The 22,064-nt window shown below is 36.0% G+C and overlaps 1 protein-coding gene across 6 annotated transcripts in view; it reads left to right on the top strand.

The window, feature by feature from the left end:
• The first annotated feature begins 9,608 nt into the window (after nt 1-9,608).
• arhgap28 (Rho GTPase activating protein 28) overlaps nt 9,609-22,064 on the top strand; it is a 30,565-nt gene continuing 18,109 nt past the window's right edge. Inside the window, exon 1 of one of the 6 annotated variants that reach the window (XM_047811422.1) lies at nt 9,609-9,905. In XM_047811422.1, the coding sequence (XP_047667378.1) occupies nt 9,793-9,905 (113 nt within the window). In that variant the 5' untranslated portion in view covers nt 9,609-9,792. The other 5 variants (XM_027149943.2, XM_047811423.1, XM_047811425.1 and 2 more) reach the window with 5 other exon arrangements.

Genomic DNA, 22,064 nt, shown 5'->3' with positions numbered 1-22,064 from the left:
TTTTATTTGTTTGGATTGTCATTGCTTTAATGCTTTCTTAAAATCAATAGGCAAAATATTTTGGTACATAACTATATATGGAGTTTGCTGTGCTCAGGAACCCACACATTACAGCAATATAAAAGATTGTGAGGCCTACACACTGAATTGTACAAGCCAAAGAGCTTCTTACACAATACCAAACCTAGAATGTAACCTATATTATTTCTAAATTTATCAATAAGGCTTAACAATGAAAAAAAGACTGGATTCAATTATATCTTTTACTTCACAGTGTTTTTGGGGGAGAATGTTTGTTTCATCCTAATTTATTACCATTCATCAAGTGCTTCAGTCTCAAAAAAGAACATTCATCACTTTTCTGACAACATCCTATAAAGCATTCCTAATATTATAAAACTGAATGAAGAAGGAAGAGCTGTGAAGGAAAGATGTGAGTAAAACATAACCTCTTTGAAGAAAGAGGGCATATTGCCTGAGACTGGAAATAAACTGTCAACTAAAGCATGGTGATAAAAGAAGCACTGAAATTCTTACATTTTGCATATTATTACTTTTCCTGATTTGGGTACAAAACCCATATGAGATGAAATCCCTTTTGTGCTGAGTTAGACAGAAGCTTTTAGTTTGGCAGAAGTTCCCACTTGGGCACAAGTCTCCTTTAGGGGAAATGTCTCATGTTGGTCAGAGTCACTTTTGCTATTTGAAGCCTGATGTTTAAAGTTCTGCAGAAATCCCTGTTTCGATAAAACCCCTGTGTTGGACAAAATACCCTTTGCTGGATAAAGTCCCACATTGGGCAGAATTCTCTAGTTGGGCAAAAGCTTCCAGTTGAGCACAAATAATTTTGCTAGCCAAAGTCACATGTTTAGCACAATGTTGGACAGAGACTTACAATTTTGTATGGGCAATTTGAATTTATGATTAATTAATATATCTTTCTTTTCACTTCTAACAGGATCCTTGTGACTATGTAAACCTTAAAAATATATATTCTAAAGGAATCCATCATTAGCCAGGATCTTTTAAATAAAATAAGCCTTCAAATGGAGTAGAATGTTTTAAATACGGTATCTGCCTTTACGGTACACATTTCCACTGACACGCAACTCTGTAGTTCGTTGTGGTCTATTAAATGCCTGGCATGTATCAGAATACATGAGAATGAGAAATGTTACTTCTCCAAGCAACATATGGTAGCTTCTGTTTAACTATAGCAAGATACGAAGCATATACAGACTAATATGTCTTTCATTTAAGTGTAAGCTGCTGTGAAGAAAACAGCAATAAGTCTGTCTATCAGATAAATATGAGGTTTTCCCTGTTTATACTGTGCTTAACTCATGCAGTTGGGGTGGAAGTGCCACTAATGAAATCTCTGATATTTTTTAATAAACCATATACAAGTTAATGATATTTAAAAATCTGTAGGATTAAAATGATTTGCTGTTTAATAGTTTTATAAAGTGAAGTGTGTTGTGTGTAAACATGAAACTATACTATGAGTCATTCACTCCCTCACCACCCTCTAATCTGCTGACAAACCAAAACCACTGCTCCCAAAGACAGGGAAATGCCCATTAACTTCTCTATTCAAAATATTACACTGCAAAAGGACGCACAATGATGCTGAATTGTGCAGTTCATGATTATACTCTGGTAGCAAAATGATAGGTAAACATCTTTCCTGACCAGCAAGGCTTTCTGACGACTTCTGTATTTTAATTATTTATACATTAAAGCTTTACTGTATTAGAGTTTATCTTAGCATTCTAAGCATAGTCTAAACTTGCAAGTTTTCTTCAACCAACCATGTGTTCTTTAGTGCATGTAAATCCTCTCATGAGCTCTAAGACAGCGTTTTCATTTTAACAATGGCTTTGGAAGCATTTACTTCCTGCTGTATTGAAGGATTAAACAAGGCTTTTGTAGGCAATGTGATCCTAGAATATTTCATTTAGACTTAGAAGGTCTGAAATGTGCTTGAGTCGCTGGACTGAATTCTTTTGCTCTATACACTGAGGAATATTTATGAGAACTATATATATATATATATATATATATATATATATATATATATATATATATATATATATATATATATATAAAATGTGTGTGTGTGCGTGTGTGTGTGTATATATATATATATATATATATATATATATATATATATATATATATATATATATATATATATATATTTGTAATTTGATACAAATGTATAAGATTTTATACCGGAAAAATAATTTAGTATATTTAAGTATGTTTATACTTAAATATACTAAATAATTTTTCTGGTATAAAATTGCATTCATTTGTATCAAATTAACAAATCAAGTTAATCGCAATACATTTAACAAGAGTTGCGACAAACTTTTGTGAAGCCGAGCTTACCAGGAAAAGGTCAAACATTACTCGATTCAGCCACATACTGCATATATCATCTTTCACATGTCTTATGACATGTAGTTCAAGGATCAGTGTTACAACATGGTGTATGCTAACACCATAGAACACGAGTTAGCACAGTTCAATAGACAGGGTGCTTGTAGTTATCAGAATAAAAAAAATCAGCTTCCTGAACATGTTTGTGTGAACTTCTTGTTTTCTGCTGACAAATGTTTGTGTGTAATTTGTGACATACTTTAAGTACACATCTGCAGTCTTACATTTTAGCTAAATAACATGAAGTTCCAATGAAGTCATGTAAAGAAAATGTATCAGTTAATAATTTTAACTGAGATCTGATGATTGTCGTGTGTGTGAATATGCACCTACTCCCTGGTGACCTAGAGCTGAAATAAAAACTCATTTAATAAAGCATATACTGAACACCACAGTGTTTGTCAAATTTATATAACAATCTATTCTTTCTGTTTACACTGGCACCAACACAATAAAGCTGCTGGAAGTCATTCATTTTCAAGGAGAGCTGGAGACACAGCAGCCAACAGGACAGGATTGTTAAAACTTAGATTTTTAAAATTAGAATGTTGGTAAAATGCAAAATTTAGCATATGGTTTGTACCTAGCTAACTAGTTTCTTTGGTTAAAAGCATAGCCATAAGAACTGGTAAAGTGAGAGAAAAAAAACATTTAGTGTCAAAGTCTGTCAAGTTAAGGTAAGCCTCTAGCATCTTTTTATTCATACAACAGCTTTTTAAGTTCTTAAGATGACATTTGTGATTCCAAAAGGAAATTCCTTGTAGTGTTTTTGCATAACCGTTAGCTAGTTAGTTAGTTTGCTAATTTGATTTGTCTTCCTATAACAACATTTATCCAACAGTGCTGTGCAGTATAACTAAAGCTATGTAAAATCAGATAAAATCATAGTTAAACTGTTTCTTTCTTTCTTTCTTTCTTTCTTTCTTTCTTTCTTCTTTCTTTTACTCTCAACATTGACATTAGCATCATTTCAGCAGCTAGGTGATTCAGAATTTTTATATTATAGAAGTATGGAAAACAGACTGTCATATACGTGCCAGAAACTGCATCCAACTACACAGCTTATAAACACAGCCACTACAGACTACAACACCCAACACCAACAGACACTAGCACGTTGACGGTTACCATCTTACTGATTATACACACCTGTTCACAATTACAGACCACATTATATAAAGACTTGCATTTTACAATCACCTTGCAAAGTAAACTCTCAGTGTTCCTGAGCCTGACCTTACCAACCTGTTTTTCATCACTTATCGTTGTACTGTTTTTTTGGATTATTGCCTGTTTCTTGATTCACAAGTTTGTTTTGTCTAGACTAATATATTTGCTCATCACCTGACTTGGTGTTGTGTTTTGACTTTGGTCAAGCCTGATGTTTTGACTTCTCTGAAAATTGCCTTTATTAAAAGTGTTGAATTTCATTTATTTCTGTTGAGACGGTTGAGAAGGAACATACAAAAAAAATAAACATTTTTAGAAAATAATCGCCTTGCAGTAATGGGATAATGTAATAAGCAATTTTCATTGGAGTTAGAATTGCAATATGCTTTTACCAATACAGTTATATCCATACTTGCATAAATATATACATAAAGAGATGTACTTAAGTAAAGTTGTAATATTAACATGGTTTTTTCTCATTTTTTTCTATACACCACTGAAAACTGGCAGCAATCTCCACAGGTAATAGTTTTCACAAATGCTGATGTGTGAGTATAAGAATCCTGGTCACTTCTGTGGTTTTTAAAAGCACCCCTGGCTTTTATACCAGCACTGTCCATTACCTAATCCCATTCAGAACTCCCTGGGGTGGAAGATGTACCCACTTTCAGCACCTACACAAATAATCATGTGACATAAAAAACCATTATGTATCATTATCCCAAAGCACTAACCGCAGACAGATAGGGTATTTTATGAAAATGAATTCACTAATGATGATATAGGTCAGGACAACCCCTGTTATTTTATGTGTCATAAAACTGTACATAGCTGATCCATGCAAATTCTAACCTTTATTATTTGAATGACTGGCATCCTCCAAGGTTAAAGAACACTAATTATCAGAGAATGAAAATAATATTGAGAATTTGTGCTGGCCTGCATGAGTGAGTGAGGAAAGCAGAAATGATAATTTCTCAGCAGAAGTAGTAAATAGTGAATGATTTCAATATGGATTTTAGTGATTTATTAGCTAAAGGGCAATGAAAGGCACATTGCCGAAAGCACGGTTCATTAATAATGTAAATGAGCTATTGAATAGAACTGAATTCAAAAATGTAAAAATAAAATAATTAACTAGCAGAGAGAGATTTCTTTTTTGTAAATAGTAGTGAAAACACTGAAATTGACAGATGTACTTGAAAGTGTCAGATAATTAAAACAAATATGAAAAGCAATCTTATCTAGCTTCATAGATTCAGATCTAATACATGGTCATACTGAAAGGGTCATTACCTTGCATGCAGAATGACTGTCTGGTCATTCACATTTTTATGTTAACAATATTGATTAGTTAACGGCATAACACTGGATTTCTTTAGTAAAACTAGTTTACTCCATAAGAAGTAGTCTGATGTTAGGATAGATGGGTCTTATTATTAAAAAAAGTCATTGTATAATGGTCCAAGTCAGGCCATTGAGAGATAGGGGTTATCATGTGTCATTGTTACCTTCTGTGGTTAAGGATTATTATTCAGGCATGCTGATGAGATGAATCATGTAAATTGGGAGGAAAGGAACCTGGCCACCTCATTGTGAAATGCCTGGCTATTACCCTGTCCTGATTTACACTACATAACCACATTATTATTGATATAGAGTTACTTTGTGAAGTGCATTTGGCAGCATTTATGAATACTCAGGATTGTCCAATGTTTATATCCCTACTGCTCTGCAACCAAGTTTTTTTTTCCACAAATGTAGGGCTGGTGTGAAAGGGAAGTGAAGAGTTAGTCAGTATGACCTCTAAAGGAAACAGACTGTTGAGACTTATGGCATTGAGCCGGAATAGAGAGAATGGCTGTAATGCTGCACTGCCAGCTGATACTCTTCCTGGGTCACCTCACAGCTCAGCCAGCTAGAGTTTCCCACAGTTCTCTCTCACTGTTTCCAGTGCCACCTTTCTGTAGTGTCATTAGAACTGTGCTCATGAACACTGATCCTTGATCAACTTATGAGATCATTCTGAATGTTTTCTATATTTAATTAAACAATATGGACTGATTGTTTTCCATTATAGTTTGACCGATTGTGCATTCATTGTGTTGTTCTGATTTGACCTCGGCATCTGTGGTTCTCTTTAAACCAGATAAATATTCGGATATTTATTGCCACTTTAGAAAATGAAAGATGTACTCTGACGATAAATCTATTAATACTGTTTAGTGGTGGCAATCTTAATGTTATATAATCTCATATGCATTAATATTTGTTCTTAGTTTACTTAAATGATAACTATGAGGGTTTTCCTGCAAATAATGGGCAGGCACAGGCAAGACTGTAACACAATCCTAGTCCAGGCTGGAATGAAGGGCTGTCCAGATGGATCTGAAATGTGTTGACAGATGCAGGAAGCAGAGACAACTCTGGGGCTACCACAAACACGTCTCCTCTGTATCTTCCAACTGCATTCACTTATTTAGGGTAGTGAAGAAACTAGCCTGTTCTAATTAAGATGAATCCATGGGCCATGGCAGGCATTTGATTGAAATCAAATCCACACTTGTAAAAAAAACAAACAAACACGAGTATAGTCAACAATGCAGAATTAACTGACTCCTAGAGCTCTGTAGGATTTATCTGGGTACAGAATTATCAGTCTAAGCAGTGGGTAAGTCAATAAAGTAATCTTTTAGGAGACTGTTTGTAATACTAGCCACTGGTTATACAATTTTAGATTAAAATAACTATATTCTATAAAGTTAAATTAAATATATTATAGAAGGGTTGAGATAGAAGATTAAGATAAAACACTGCAGCAGTACTTGAGCATCTATTTATTAACAATGCCATTTCAGCATGATATCTTTGTTTTTGCCTAACACACAAATATAAGTTTGTCACACACATTGTCGGGCCCTTAAAGTTACATATTGATGTCTACACCAAAATCAGCCTTAACCCTATAAACCAAAATGGAACCTGTTTCCTATCCTTGCATATCGTTTTGGTAAACAACACTCACACAAATCCTGGATGGCCTATTATATCTATTTGTTCTGGATCCCTAGAGGTAATAGCCTAAATTCTACATGATATTTTCAGCCTATATCGCTTAGTCATTCTTTCTTTCTTTTTTTTTTTAATGATCACTATTATAAGACCTGCCTTTCAAGCCTCTTTGTTGAACTTGACATTTCTCAAATTGCTGAAAGTACACGTGAATAACTCCAGCTATCTATTTTTCTTTCTTCACATTTCATCCACCTTTGTAGGGAGGAGCACATATCCTGCATGACATTTATACTGTAGATGTTATAGATAAGATATATAATATATAAATATATATAAAAATTAATAAATAATATATAAAATATATATATATGTTAAATCTGAAGATGTTGAAGATTGTTAATACACCAAGAGTTGTCCAAGTCTTTCTTGTAATTGACAAATTAAACATTGACATATGGCCAAATGAATCAAATACTGTACATCAACTACATTTTACTTCTTGTTATGCATTACCCTTCCACTCTCATATACTGTATTCATGTAAGAGTCTGGAATGCATGTGTATACACATGAGAATATCTAAAAGGGGACATTGTTACACTGTGTTAGACTTGTCGTGTGTCACTGTTCACCATAGCTGCCCACCCTGCTGAGATCTCATAAGCAGTGGTAGCCTTGAACAAATTATTGTTGTGTAACGAACACAGGACAATTTCTTCCCAGCTGTGTTGACGTTTTATATTCTCCAGAGAGAGGGTGAATGAGCACAGATGATTTTTTTACACTGTGAAAATAACAATCAGACAAAAAATTTTTTTTGATAAAACATCATGTGATGTATTTCTAATACTTAATACTTTATCACTAATACCTAACTTGTATCATGTTGTGTGGAGATCCACTGGGTATATGCGACCTGAGACACACAATGTGGATCAGAATGCACAAGAGACACGTTTGTTCTGACTTATGTAGGCCTGTGTACTGTACATGATGTGAAATAGGAGCCATCACACAGGAGAACAGGCTAAGTCTCTTGCCATACAGTATAAACACTTCTGTAAGTTTAAAAAAAATGATAAAGGAGAAGTGTTTATGCAAAGACAATAGGCATTACTGAACAGAGTATTTATTACTGAATTTAATTGTAATTATTCCTATAGCTTTAATGTTGTGTGAGAAAGTAAAAAACAGATATTAAGAAGATAACATATAAACATATAATTCTATTATTAGTGAAAGGTATATCTATTTACTAATAGACGACTCTGCATGTCTCACATTACACTATATTTCCAAAGACACTGTGATGTTGAAAAAACCCCACAAATATTGTCACAACTTGTGAACTCTGAGCTATATAAAAATTGAGGTAGGGAACAACCCAATGGTGGCCAGTGCTTAACACAATGAACCTGATCCAATTTGAGCACAATATTAGTGCACAGGGGAATTGCTAGACAATGTGATTAACAGACAAGTAGAGATGCCTCTTTGTCCTGATTGGATGTTGGCCCACATCATTTGTTTCTTTTTTGTTTGTTCGAATGCATTTTCAGATAGATAGATAGATAGATAGATAGATAGATAGATAGATAGATAGATAGATAGATAGATAGATAGATAGATGGATGGATGGATGGATGGATGGATGGATGGATGGATGGATAGATAGATAGATGGATAGAAAGAAAGAAAGAAAGAAAGAAAGAAAGAAAGAAAGAAAGAAAGAAAGAAAGAAAGAAAGAAAGAAAGAAATGCAGTTTGGAATCTACCAGACATGCAAAGAGTAGCAATCGTGCAAATAGTATATATATACTAAAGGAACAACAAGTAGAAGGTTATAAGGTTATAAACAAGTCCACTAAATATATACGTGAATGTGAAATATTAGGCAGAATGAACAGTAAGGAAAATATAGATACACATAAATAAAATAGTGCAGATGTAAGGCATAATAAGTGTAGAGAATGAGGAGTATAAAAAATACAATATGTAATATGCACATTGTATGTATAATTGTGCGTTAGTTTCAATACTACTGGGAAAAATTCTGTTGCACAAATGACACAGTGGGTGACATTGCTACTGTTGCACAAGTACAATGGTTTTTAACAGAACAAATTGTTGCTATATTGCCCTTTAGACATAGATGAAGAAGGGCTAAATTTGACTGATTCCACCAGCAGGGGTAGTACCATTGCATTGTACATTGGGCATGTGGTAGCCTAGTGGTTAATGTGTTGGGTTACCAATCAGAAGGTTGTGAGTTCCATCCTAGGTCCACCAAGCTGCCACTGTTGAGCCCCTGAGCAAAGCCCTTAACCCTTAATGGCTCAGTTATATAAAAATGAGATAATGTAAGTCGCTCTGGATATAAGAGCATCTGCCAAATGCTGTAAATGTAATGTAAATTGTGGGCAATGTAGGACACTGGTAGCCAGAGTGAAAATAGAAAAAAGTATTGATTAAGAAAGTGTTTAGCATGTTTGCCTCTCAATTTCAACCTTCACCATCCTCTGCTAGTTGTATGATGACTGGTATCTCTAACCTGTATGTAGTGTGTGATTGAGTGTGATTGTGCCCTGTGATGGGTTGGCATCATGTCCCATACCCTCTATGGATGGACAGAACGGTATTGAGGAATAATGCTAATTCTTAACATTAATGTGCAATGTGATTTTTTTTTATTTCACAGCTGGTACAGGAATTAAAAATGAATACCAAAATTAATTCCTATCCATTGAAACAATAAAAGTTGACATATAATATAATTTAACAGTTGAATGATCCAACTAACGACGTATAAATCATATTAGCCTATATGCTAACTTCAGGGTATAATGGGCTAATTAACATGGCGACCGTTAAAGTGTTAGAACGCACGCGCCAGTTTTAAAAAACCGCGTCAACGATACGGCCTCTTATTCAAAGCAGACAATAGGATTTTAATTTATGCAAGCACGCCGCTCTCTGATTGGCCGCGACGGTGCAGTGCCTCTGGGCTTCCTGCCAGTGGCGTCTGATTACAACATGAGCACGCGCAAGAGAGCTGTAATAAACAGTATTATTTACTTGTATGGAGAATCGCTGAGTGGCGTTTGCTCCGGTATGAAAGCGTGAGTTAGAGATCTCTTGTTTCTAACTGATTCTAACATATCCATGGATTTAAAAGAATCGGGAAGCGTCGTTTTAACCGCCTACCATTCATTCACTGCCTCAAGGATACATTTGGTCGATGAGCGCTATGAGCCGTATGAGTCTCCTGCTAGCAGGTAAGAAACAAGACCCAGTTAGTCCAGATACAGTATTATTATTAATGTATGATTTATACAGATCATGCACAGTTTACACAAGATATCTATATACGTGTGTCTGTGTCTGAGCTGTCTTTTTTCACACAATGGTAGGCAAAACACACACAGTCCAGTTAGGTCATTTAAATGGCTGATTGTGTATTGTCAGGTTGTTGTTGTTGTGTATTGTTAGGTTGTTATTGTGTATTGTCAGGATGTTGGTGTGTATTGTCAGGATGTTGTTGTGTATTGTCAGGTTGTTGGTGTGTATTGTCAGGTTGTTGGTGTGTATTGTCAGGTTGTTGTTAGGTTGTTGTTGTGTATTGTCAAGTTGTTGTTGTCAGGTTGTTGTTGTGTATTGTCAGGTTGTTGTTGTGGATTGTCAGGTGGTTGATGTTGTGTAGTGTCAGGTTATGTATGCATGCACACAGTTGTTGTTTGTTACAGTGTTCTTTAGTGCACACATGATTTAAGTGCTGCTTTTGTTGTTTTTGGTTATATGTTGTGTTCATTGTTGTGGATCTGCATCGAAACTATCACGATCTCCCACCCGTATTAACACAGTGCTCAGAATCGGGTCATGTTCACTTTATCAGGGAGAAAAACTCAAGAAAATTACTGATCGATGTTGACTTTTCGGACATGATCGTTTTGCAGAACCAGCCTATGTTGAACTGAAATGTATTAACATTCTCCCTAATGTGTTGGGAAATCAGATTTAAATGGAATATTTCCCAGTCTGTACACTTTACACGCAAACACAAAAATAATACTGCACTGTATTGCCTGAAAGCCCTATAATTTTACATCTTTTGTACCTTTTAATGTGTATATTTCACATAGAACTGAAATATACGATTTATATGATTTACAGTAAGCTTAATAATACTGTAATACTGAAAATATGTTTCTAGTGTAAAGCATTAAAGATACAAATCATGCATCATTCTGAAGGTGCAGAATGGGTAACAAGGAACGGTACAGACAGTTCAGTCCTCTTATTTCTGAGTATACAAGCTCTATAGAATGAATCTATGATCTATAATTTACCTTTTATCAGAATATTGAACTTTGGAAATTCTTGCACAGTCTTGCACAAGCCTGAAGCATGACTAACTAATATATAATCATGATCTACTTAAGATGAGTGTTTTTTTTATCAAACCACAGCATCTCCATGACACATTCAAAAAAAAATAAACATATTTTTATCCAGGCCATAAGATTTTAATATGCAAGTCATGTGTAATTACAGTATGTGTCATTATAATCTCAATATAGTAGAGAAATATTCAAATCAACATTGTTTTACTAAACGGTGTACAGAGGTGGGTACCATAAGAAGATGGATCAGAACATGCCACCTTTTGTGAGCAAACCACATGATTGTTAGGGGAACAAAAGTAAAGAAACTGATAGACCTAAAGTAACTAACACTGTTTGGATGCATATCCATCCAACAGCATCAAGCCAGTGACGCACTGGGATCACCAAATTGTTGCATTCTTCAATTGTTGTGTTTTTCATGGTTTTCTCCCTTCAGTCTTCTCTCCAGGAGGTGAAATGCTTCTCAATTGGGTTAAAACCTTCATATATTTCCCTGAAGTTCTGTGTCTTGTAAGCAGTCTGTGTTGGATCATTGTTTTGCTGCACAATGAAATTGCTCCCAATTAAATTGGATGCATTTCTCTGTAAATTGGCAGACACCATGCGTCTGTAGGCTCCTGAATTGATTCTGATGTAACCATCGTGAGCTACATAATCTATAAAGATTAGCGAGTCTGTTCCAGAAGCAGCCATACGAGTTCAAGTCGTGCCTCAGTTCCAGGGTTAATCTGCAACAGTGGCCAAGTATTGGATCATGCAGCAGATTATTTTATTGTCCACACTTTGGCCTTTCAATCCCTTTTTTGGTAGCGGGAAATCTTGATTTCAGTACATGTGTGTCTTTTATCTTTTGTATTTTTTTTGTTAATTCTAATCTGGCCGTCCTTTTCTTACTGCTGGTGAGTGGGTTTCCATTTCCATATTACTGCTCTTAAAGTTCAGTGGATTGTGATGTCTTCATCCCTGCCCTGTTGAGGCTTTTGGTGATATCATTGGCTCTTGTTTTGGGTTTTTCTTCCAGATCACACCGTGTTTCTTTTTGCTGTTGTGGTTTTCCTTAGCTGACCCGTTCAATGATTGGTTGTTAGTACACCAGTGCTTTCTTTCTTTTTCAGGACATTCCATGTTTTTCCTAGCTTCACAGTGACCTTGATTTTGTCCTATAGACAGTTCTCTGGTCTTCAGGTTGGTCTTCATAGGTGAAACCCATGGCACAAACAAAGGGGCTTTTTACGCCTGGTCACTTCAAGCCTTTTCTGTGATCAGATAGCTATCCGATCGTAAAAAGGCCAGGTCTAAATGTTCTCCGAAACAGTTTCGAAACGGATATAAATCCGATCGCTCAAACCACTTCAGGAGGTGGTCTGGGACGCATTTCTGATGAAACTGGACAGGTGTAAATGCATGTGGTTGTTCAAGCCACATACGTCAGTACTATACTCCTCCCAAACGGAAGTACGTCACTCGCAAGTGATCTTTCACCCAGGTGTCTCGTTGGGTCTTAAAATGCACTGCTGCCGCCAGCCAAAATGCAGCAAACAATAAATGCTGTTTTTTGTAGCATACTTCTTTTTGATTGCATTCTGAAAACCGCATACATCAAAGCGTGTTCCATTTCAATTACCCCAGAAATGATGTCAAATATATTTACATATTGGCGGGAGTAGAAAGATCGGATTGATATCCGATTCGCCAAGATGCGTTTATGTGGCCTAATGTAAACGGAACAATTTTAACAAATCAGCTATCGGATCAGAGAAAACACATGAAGTGACCAGGTGTAAAAAGACCCAGTCGACATTCAACAAGAAAAATCTAACAAGAAAAACGTGGGCAAGGAGAAATGCCGGTCATTCTTTTTCTTTCTTTCTTACTTTTGTACCTTCTTTCTTTCTTACTAATTAGCTGGGTCTTTTCAAACACAATTGGGATTATTGGCTGATTAAACTAATTAACTTTAAACCAATTAGCCTAGATTTTCTAGGTGACACCCATAGCTTAGAAGTGACTCGGTGGCTATTGTGCAATCACCTCTTAAGTCCTTATCTCTCACAATGTACAGTTCTTGTGTTCTAGATAGAACATCTCTTAGAAATGTTGTGGCCGATTTTTTATTTATTTATTTTTTTTAAACCTGTGCAAACATAATACCCTCATTGTCCTGACACGCTGATTCCATAGTCCGTGCCATAATTGTGAACTCAGGGCAGGTGTTTAAAAAAAAAAAATCGCACACTGACAGTCTGTATTTCTTTGTATTTGTTTGTTGATGGAAAAAACACCCACTGTCCTATCAATAGATTTATTTATTTTTAAATAAAAAAGCATAAGGCTAAATCATAGTCCCTATTCCAGGAGTGTAACTAAACAAGTGTTAGAATTAAGTCTTGGTGAGAAATAATGGTTAAACCCTAAAACTTTTTTTAAATCTGATATTATTTGATGCAACTTGTAACATAATGAGAAAGTATTACAGTTTCCCTCAATCATTTGCATCAATAAAGCACATGCTCTGTTAGTACTTTGTGCAATGGGTATAAATGTTAAATAGTCATCATGGGTCAAGGCAAAAGTGCATGCACACACTCAGCACAGTCTCTATATTATTGTAGCTCATGAATAAAGCCTGTAAGTATGTGTTCGTATCTGCTTGTGCGGTGTACCATTCTGTGCACATCTCCATTCCCTGATTGGCTGTGTGTCTTCCTTGCATCTCATAAGGGAATGAGGTAAGTGCAGAGTGGCAAGTGGTGACACTGTCTTTTCTTTCTTGTTTGCTTTTTTCTTCCCCGTGTTCTCATTCTCACCATATTGTGTTCTCTTTTGTGTCTCTAACAGCTTTGATTTACATCGTGACATTTGGCAGATGCCCTTATCCAGACTTGCATATATATCATTTGTACAACTGAGCATTTCAAGTTCTGATGCTTGCTCAAGGGCCCAGGGGTAGTAGCTTGGCAGTAGTGAGATTTGAACACATGCCCTTCTGATCAGCAGTCCAAAAGCCTAACCACTTAGCTACCATTTCTTATCACGACTGCTTGTATCCGGTGATTTACAACCCTGCATGGATTTTAACTTCTTAAAACAAAATGTATTCTTTCAGCCTTCTAATATGTACTTAAGCTTTCCAGTATTTACTTATTTACTTAAGACTTTAGGCATTTCTGCTTTTTTTGTGTGATGTTTGTTGAGAACTTGAATAGTAATCTCTAAATAATGAATTAAACCTCTCCAAAAAATCTGCTCCAGGTTGTTAATATAATAGTTCAGAAGTGACCTGCTGTCTCTGAATAAACATCCATTAACACTAAGCCTTTATCTCAGAATGCGTAACACATACAGAGGTGACTTCTGCACGCTTACGATTGTGTTGACGTTAACTTTTAGTGGTGGTGCATCGGTGTGAGAATTTGCCTCACAAGCAGGATTCCTTTCAAAGCTGTGCCTTATTGAGCCTTTTCTTGTACAAAAAGTTAACCGCCGGTCGTCTGATTGTCAGATAAAGGTGCTTTTGTAATTTGTTCAAAGTAATACACTCCCTGTACAGTGTGGTCATTTGTACTATTTGCTTCTTCCATGTTTTTGTACTCTCAAGGTCAGCCATGGGCTTCTACACCTGAGCACAGACACATGACCTCATTAATGCAAATTTGCTGTTTAATATTCAGACAGTGTTGAAGACACTATTGAAGATCTTGAGTATAGATAGGTCAAATATGTTAGGGCTGGAACTCAGATATACAGAGTAGCTAATGTTTTTAGCCATGCCCTGTTTTATTGGGTGTCCTGGCATGTAAACGATGACTGCATTACGTACGTACTTCTATGTTGTGTGTAATGACATCTCAATTGTACGTTTGCATGTATGGAAGCCCAGAGTGTCAAGTTTTTTTTTAAATATTGAACAGCTGTATTATTATTTCAGCTTAGTAATTCAGAATAATAATATATTATCTTGTTATTATGTTTCATTAGTAACTGCTATGACCATCGGAACCAATTCCATTAATTTAAGTGCAGGTCTTCAAAACCATGACATCACACTGAATTACCAGTAATTAGATTGTACATCAATGTAGGGTGAAACACACACACACACACACGCACACACACTACGGACAGTTTAAAGATGTGAAACTGGCTTACCTGTTGGAAACACCCGAAGCACAGGGAGAAAATGCTTTGCATATTCATGGTCAAGGAGAGAATCAAACCTCCAACCTTGGAGATGTGATGCAAATATGCTAACCACCAAGCCATTGTGACCCCCTCCTAATATTTAATTCACTCATTTTAATTGTTTGGGGATGAAATATTAACTTAAAAAATAAATCAATTTAAACAAAGAGATATTTCAGAAAGCCAAGATGATGACTTGAGATAACAAGTTTAGACTTAGACTAATGGTGCTGTATTAAGTAAACATAATCACATACATTGTCAAAATAATGAGATATTAATATTAATGATAACATTTAAATTAAGAGCATCTTCCACTGAAGAACATCTGAACCTGTGGTTTTTTTTTTATTGAATTTTTCCACACCGCACCATTCGTGAATGTCAACTATTAAACATTCTGTCGTTAGCCATTGCACAGGAGAGGAAGTGCAGGCTGTTTGAAGTGACAGTATTGACACTATGCAAAACCGAACTTGTGAATGAAAATCCTCCGTAATCCTCAAGTCCATCGCCTTCATTTTTTCTAACGAAGCTGATCAGTTCTAAACAGAGTTGATTTTGCACAATAAAAAAAAAAAAAAGCAGTGGAAACTTCACATTCTTTGTGTGTTAGTTTTGGCATGAAGCCCACTGCCATTCAAGTACAATAAATCACCAAAACCACATGCTGGGTTTTACACACAGAGATTGTTACCTCATGTGAGTTCAACGCAAGAGGAAATAGCTCCAGAATGTGCTGCTTTTCATAGTGTTGTTCTGCCACATTCCAGAACTCATGCAGGTAGAAAGCAAGTGCTCTGACTGTAACTTTATCAGTCGTCTTCTATACAGCCATGAAAAAGGGAGACCAGTGTTTACAGCACGCTCGTACGGAGAAAGAGCATCCTATTATGCGCAGGTAAACCTTATTAATCACCAAGCTCCCCGTGTGTTTCCGTGAACATGTACTAAGCTGAGTGGGAGAAGAATTAAGAATACTTCGTGAATCCTTTTTTTTTTTTTTTTTTTTTTTTTGTAAAGAGTTGTTTGGATTAGAAATACTAGCTGAATTCATGCTGAGCTCTTGACAGTTTAACTTTGTTTTATTAGGTCTTGCTAAATTGTATTTAATAAGGAAAATGCCACGGTGTCATAATTCACAGGTTTGAAGCTTTTATGATTTTTTTTTTTTATTTACGCGGTGCAGCTATTTGCTTTGTAGGCTACTAAGTGCTATGTTTGTTTACATCAAATATTTTAGTCTGTGTGATAACATTCACATGATATGTAGGGATTTTGACTGAAAGTTGTTCTCTCTGATTAAAAAAAAAAGTTTGTCTTGGTATTTGTTCGTAACAATATTTAAAATCCACTATTAACTCAATCAGAATGCACAAAAGCTCTTATTGTTTCACAACCCGAATCTGAATATTACATTAATACCTGTATTTATACACAGCAGGACTGAATTAGAAATGGATAAACTTACATGAGGTTTGGTTCAAAGGTTTGTTTAAACATACTGTTGAGGAGGTCTGAAGAATTGTGCATAAAGGCTAAGAATATTATTTTGCAGCTATCTTGAACAACCTGAATCATGACCAGGGGTTACATAGCAGTGATAATTTGTACATTGTTTTAGGATTGAAATGAATCATTAATACAGCAATTTAACAACAAGATGTACTAACGATATACAATTTGCATGGTAAAGGTTTGGGCTTGGTGTCTGTGCACAGAAGTGTGAGAGAGAGAGAGAGAGAGAGAGAATACAGAGAATACAGAGAGAGAGAATACAAATGTCAAGTACTTTTCCTTTAGGTTTTAATTTGATAACTTGTACAAAATTAAATTTGTCTGATGAACCACAGGCACAATCATAGGGATTATGGGTTCATCTATCTAGTGCATCCTTTTGTACTATTATTTGTTTATTTTGTGAGCATTAATTAAACTTTTGCCATGGTTAGAAGCAACCTCTGACATTTATGGCTTTGAACGTTTATTAGACGTTAATAGGATTAAAAGAGATCTTTATGGTCGTGGCGGGCAACATGGGGGGGGAGTCACAATGCTTAAAGATTTTTTTAAATCAGAGTGCGTGCAGAAACATTGATCTGCAATATATAAAAGTCATACAAGCTTCTGTTTTACATACACAAGTGTGCTGATGTACGTGATTCAGCTGTTGGCATCAGACCGCAGGTAATCACAGCCGTGCCGATATTCAGTACGAAAAGAAATTAAACTCAAACTGTTTTAGGTGTCTTATGGCTTTAACAAAGAATTCGCAGCTGGATAGAGCTTTTATAATATTGCCATGAAAATACACAGACTGACTGACAGCCTTTAGAAGTGTAGTCATGGTGGGACCATGATGAAGTTTTGCTAGAACTTGAAATATCCCAGTGCCGGTATAAACGTAGTCAAATAAGAGAAGTGTGTTTAGGAACTCTGATTAATCAGTTAAATAAATTTAAAAAAAAAAGCACAATATAGACAAGTAAACATGCTTCAGTTGCATTTTCTGAATAATTTATTTAACATTATATTTTTATTTTTAAAAACCTTAAGTTGAGTTTAAGGTTATAAACCACCAATAATTTTTTTAGCAAGAGTGCCTATATTTTTAAACCTGACTCTAAGAACTGAGACTAGTTTATCATGATATTAATAGTGTATTGTTGTATTGCTCGGTCCTAATGGGTGAAAGGTTATTTTTAATGGACAGTCTCGGTGGACATTGTGATGAAACAAAGCTCTTTGGAACAGAGAATCTCCCAACGGGAATTTTTTTTAAACAAGCACTTCTGCTGCTAAACCATCAGTTTCACTTTCTTTACGTAATTTCATCCAAACTTTACTTTCATGGGAAGTTCTGATGTACTAAATCGTGGTGGTATAATGGTAAATTTGCATATTTAAGTCGTGGATTGAAACAGCAGTCTTTTCTATGTTGGTAACCAAAACAGGAAGCATCAGAGACAGTGTAGTTCCTCTTCATAATGTTAGTAAAAAAAAATGACCATAGCAATTGTAGCATGCTGAGTGAATTTGTCTTACCTGGGTTGTTTCCAATACCAGGGAAGTCTATTTAACTTTGAAAATGAAATAGGAATGAAGGAATTCAGGATAATGGCCCTAATGCATTGGGCATTTGCTCCAGTTCAGACATTTTAAGAGGAGACGCCAACTACATGAATTTGAGGACAACAACCTCCTCATCAATACACAATTGTTAGACTGTATATTAATGATCTCACACTCCAGTGTCACACAAATGAGGATGAGGTTCTCTTTTGTGTCTGGTTCCTCTCAAAATTTCTTCCTCTTCCATCTAAGGGAGTTTTTCCTCGCCACTGTCGCCTCAGTTACTTCAGGCTCGTTCGTTGGGGATAAATACAACCACATTTAAATACAAGTCTAATATGAATCGTGAACTCTTGTATTATATTAAGCTTTGTATAATAATACACTCTTTTGTATTATGTTTACATTCTGTAAAGCTGCTTTGAGACAATGTCCATTGTTAAAAGTGCTATACAAAAAAATTCAAATTGAATTGGATTATATTGCCAGACACAAATGAATGGCGTTTGAAGGATGCTTGTAAAGGTATAAACTTAGACATATCCCATAAAGAAAATTCACTAAAGTGTTTCACAGTGACAAGATGGTTAACAAAGACTCACTTATGGTGGCATTGACTTCAGCTCATGAATTGAAAGCTTACCGAGGATAAAAACCCATTAATCACCACATGACTCCTATTGCTCGTCTCAACCACAGGGGTTCATGTGTTGTTTTGTGACCAGACTGAACACTAAAGCCTTAAAGACAATTTGGCTAGCCGTTTCTTTTCCGTCACTGTGTTCATGAGTTATTAGTGTTTTCAGAATTCTCCATGACCATATTAGAGATATTAATCATCTCGAAGCCCTGCATTTCAGTGCTGTATTGATCGGTTTGTATGACGTCGTGCCTTTGAATCACTTTTGAGCAATACTTTGTTCTCTCACAGTGCCTAATGCTCCAGCACTACAGCAAAGGCCAGTTTATAGGATAACAGGCTTGGTAGCTATATTTATTCAGCATGGCCTGTCATTAGAGGTTTCCCCAAACCAGCACTATAAATGCCAGTTGTTTCCATTTGCAGAAGCCGTGTGGGGTACTTTGGCTGCTTAATGATATAAATTGGCAAATATTATGAATGTGAATTTAAATAAAGGAGTCTATTCAGCAGTATTGCTCAATAGGTGATGCTCTTATAAATCAATAAAACTCTATTTTCTGTCAACCTAATAAGCTTTCAGACGAGTAAACAGCTTTAAAAATGTTTTTTTTAAATATTTCTTCTATATGACCGCGATAATGCTTGACTGAGTCGTAAGAATTTAAAAAAATTGCTTTTAAATGCAATGTGAAGATGCAATGATTGCTTAAGATGTGAAGATAATATATTCACCTTAAGTCACAATGTTGTACCTGCAGTCATACTTTTAGGATTGTAATGATTTATTTACTCTAGTCAGGCAACCCAAGTCATAAAACCAAATAAGTCCAGTTTGCTTTGGTCATTATTAAAGCCATTAGCTGATGCCCTTCATTTCGCAGTGCGTGGAACCTTGAGCAGTCTTGTTTAAGTTCCCTGAGGATCTTTATGAAACATGTGTTTCGTATTTTAGCTGAAGTCTAGTTGGGGGTGGTTGACATACCTTTCTGATAAAATCATCTTGAATTTCTACTTTCATTCATGCTTTTCCAAACGGTCCTGGAGCTTTTGTGCACCGAATCAACATTTCCGCAGTCAGCAGTTTGGCACTCTGTTTTGATTTTATCAGCATTGAAGTGGATGCCCATTTTAATCAATACGGAAAATGGAAAATGTTTTAGTCGATTAAATAAATGGCCAGAGAGGCCATACAGACACTGATAAAGCAGTTGGAAATGTTTTCCAGTCTAAGCAGAACGTCTGAATCTTCTTTGACCTTCTTGAAAAGTAGTTTGAAGACAAAAGTTTTGTGTACATGTTGCTTTTGGGTTACGGACTTGGCAGCACTGCTCCTGTGTTTACATTCTTGGAAGAATGAGGTCATGATTTTTGATGGATCTTCAGATTTCTTCTGTGGTTTAAGCAGCCTCACAGTGATGAACCCTAGTACCACATTTTAAGTTTAGTTCTCCTTCCTTGTTGAGCTATGGAATCTGTTTTGCCCGAACGACATCTAGCTCTTTTATAGTTCTACTTCAGTAGGAATGGCTAGTTTATATGGTGTTCTATTTATTATCCATAGAAAAGGCGAAGCATACTTTGTGGGCGTGTTTTTTATTTATTTATCTTTCTTTTTTAAAGAAAGGGGTCAGAGCAGATGCCATTCTATATGTATGCAAAACACCTTGTGCGATGCAAAACCTCCGGAAACTAGATCCCTTTATTTAGTCATTTTAAATGGAACATTCAGTCAATGTTTGTTTCTCAGGATTTAAAAAGTAAAATGTTTGTTGTGAAATGAAAGTGAGTGGCGATATGAATGATTTGCTGATTACCCACATGTGTGACTGGTTTTCTAAAATTAACCCATTTCACCACTCCAGCTCCCAGGACACCTCCTCACATCCAAACTGTTCTTACTTTCTAGTCTCACTGTGAAGGGTTTAAGACACCACTTGGCATTAACATGGAAGACAACGGGCATTTAACTCCTTCCTTCGTAAGGGAAGTGGAGGAACTGTAAAGATTAAAGCAGGGAGTGGTTTCTAGCCCAGCCGGAGAGAGAGAACAGGACAGGATGGGGTAAAGGGAGAGGGATGGGTTGGACCAAAGAGAAGAAGAGAAAGACTGAGGGGGCAGGGAAGGAAGAAATGTGTGTGCTGGAAAGTTGTTCGCCTCCCATGGAGTGGGATGGATAGATGGAGCGAGGTATGTGGGAGGGGAGATGAGTTTAGGTTACACACAGGGTTCCTGCCGTCACAGGAGGAAATCCTGATATTGGGTCAGTTGAGCCTCTTCGTATCTGTTTCTGTTCCTCTCTCTTTTTGTTTTGCTCTCTCTTCTTTGTGTGGCTTCGATTTATGATCTACATCTCCGATCAGAGCAGAGCAGAGATACTGTACTCTAATGTTCTTTCTTGTCCTCTGTAGCTGGATGAGACACTGAAAGGTAATCTGCTTTTTCCGTTTAGACATTAGTTGGAGTCAGTTTTCAAGGAGTATTGATTCTTTTAGCTGGAACATCAGGACTAAAAATATCGGTTGCTGTATAATATGGCTGGGTGATATAAAGAAGCAACTCGCAGTAGTCTATGTTTATTTTCATATGATACATGTGTTTGCTAAGGTGCTTGTCTTTCAGTTCCTCAGGCTTTGTTAGGATTTGTGCCAAGCCAAATTCAGGTCAGGAAGTCAGACTTGTGTTCTGTCAGCCTGTTCATCTAGTGTGTTCAGTACTCAGACCTGTATTATAGTCGTTGTAATGCAGTATTGTAGAGAACATTAAATATAATGTTAGCTTCTTTTGTCATATTATAAAACCTGTACTGGTGTAATGCTGTTATTGGTTTTCACTTTTTTGTATAGCATAACGATTGCTTTAAACCTGTAACTCTCACTCCAATGCTGAATCCTCATGTCCTTGTCACAATGTACCGTAATGGACCGAGATGAGCAACAGATCCCAGTTTAGATCGAAAGCACTTTTGCCAAGATTTTGGTTGCATGAACTAAAAATTGAATGCATACCACAATATTTCACTCATAAAAAGGTATTATGCTAAAGTTTTGTTTTGGAAATTTATGATAGATTATGCCAAACTATCAGGGACATTACAGGTTTGGAGATCATGGTATGGTAGCACACAGTACTGTTAC

This window comes from Tachysurus fulvidraco, chromosome 3 (assembly GCF_022655615.1).
Source record: "Tachysurus fulvidraco isolate hzauxx_2018 chromosome 3, HZAU_PFXX_2.0, whole genome shotgun sequence".
NCBI classification, from domain to species: Eukaryota; Metazoa; Chordata; class Actinopteri; order Siluriformes; family Bagridae; genus Tachysurus; species Tachysurus fulvidraco.
This window is presented reverse-complemented; position numbering and strand designations above follow the sequence as displayed.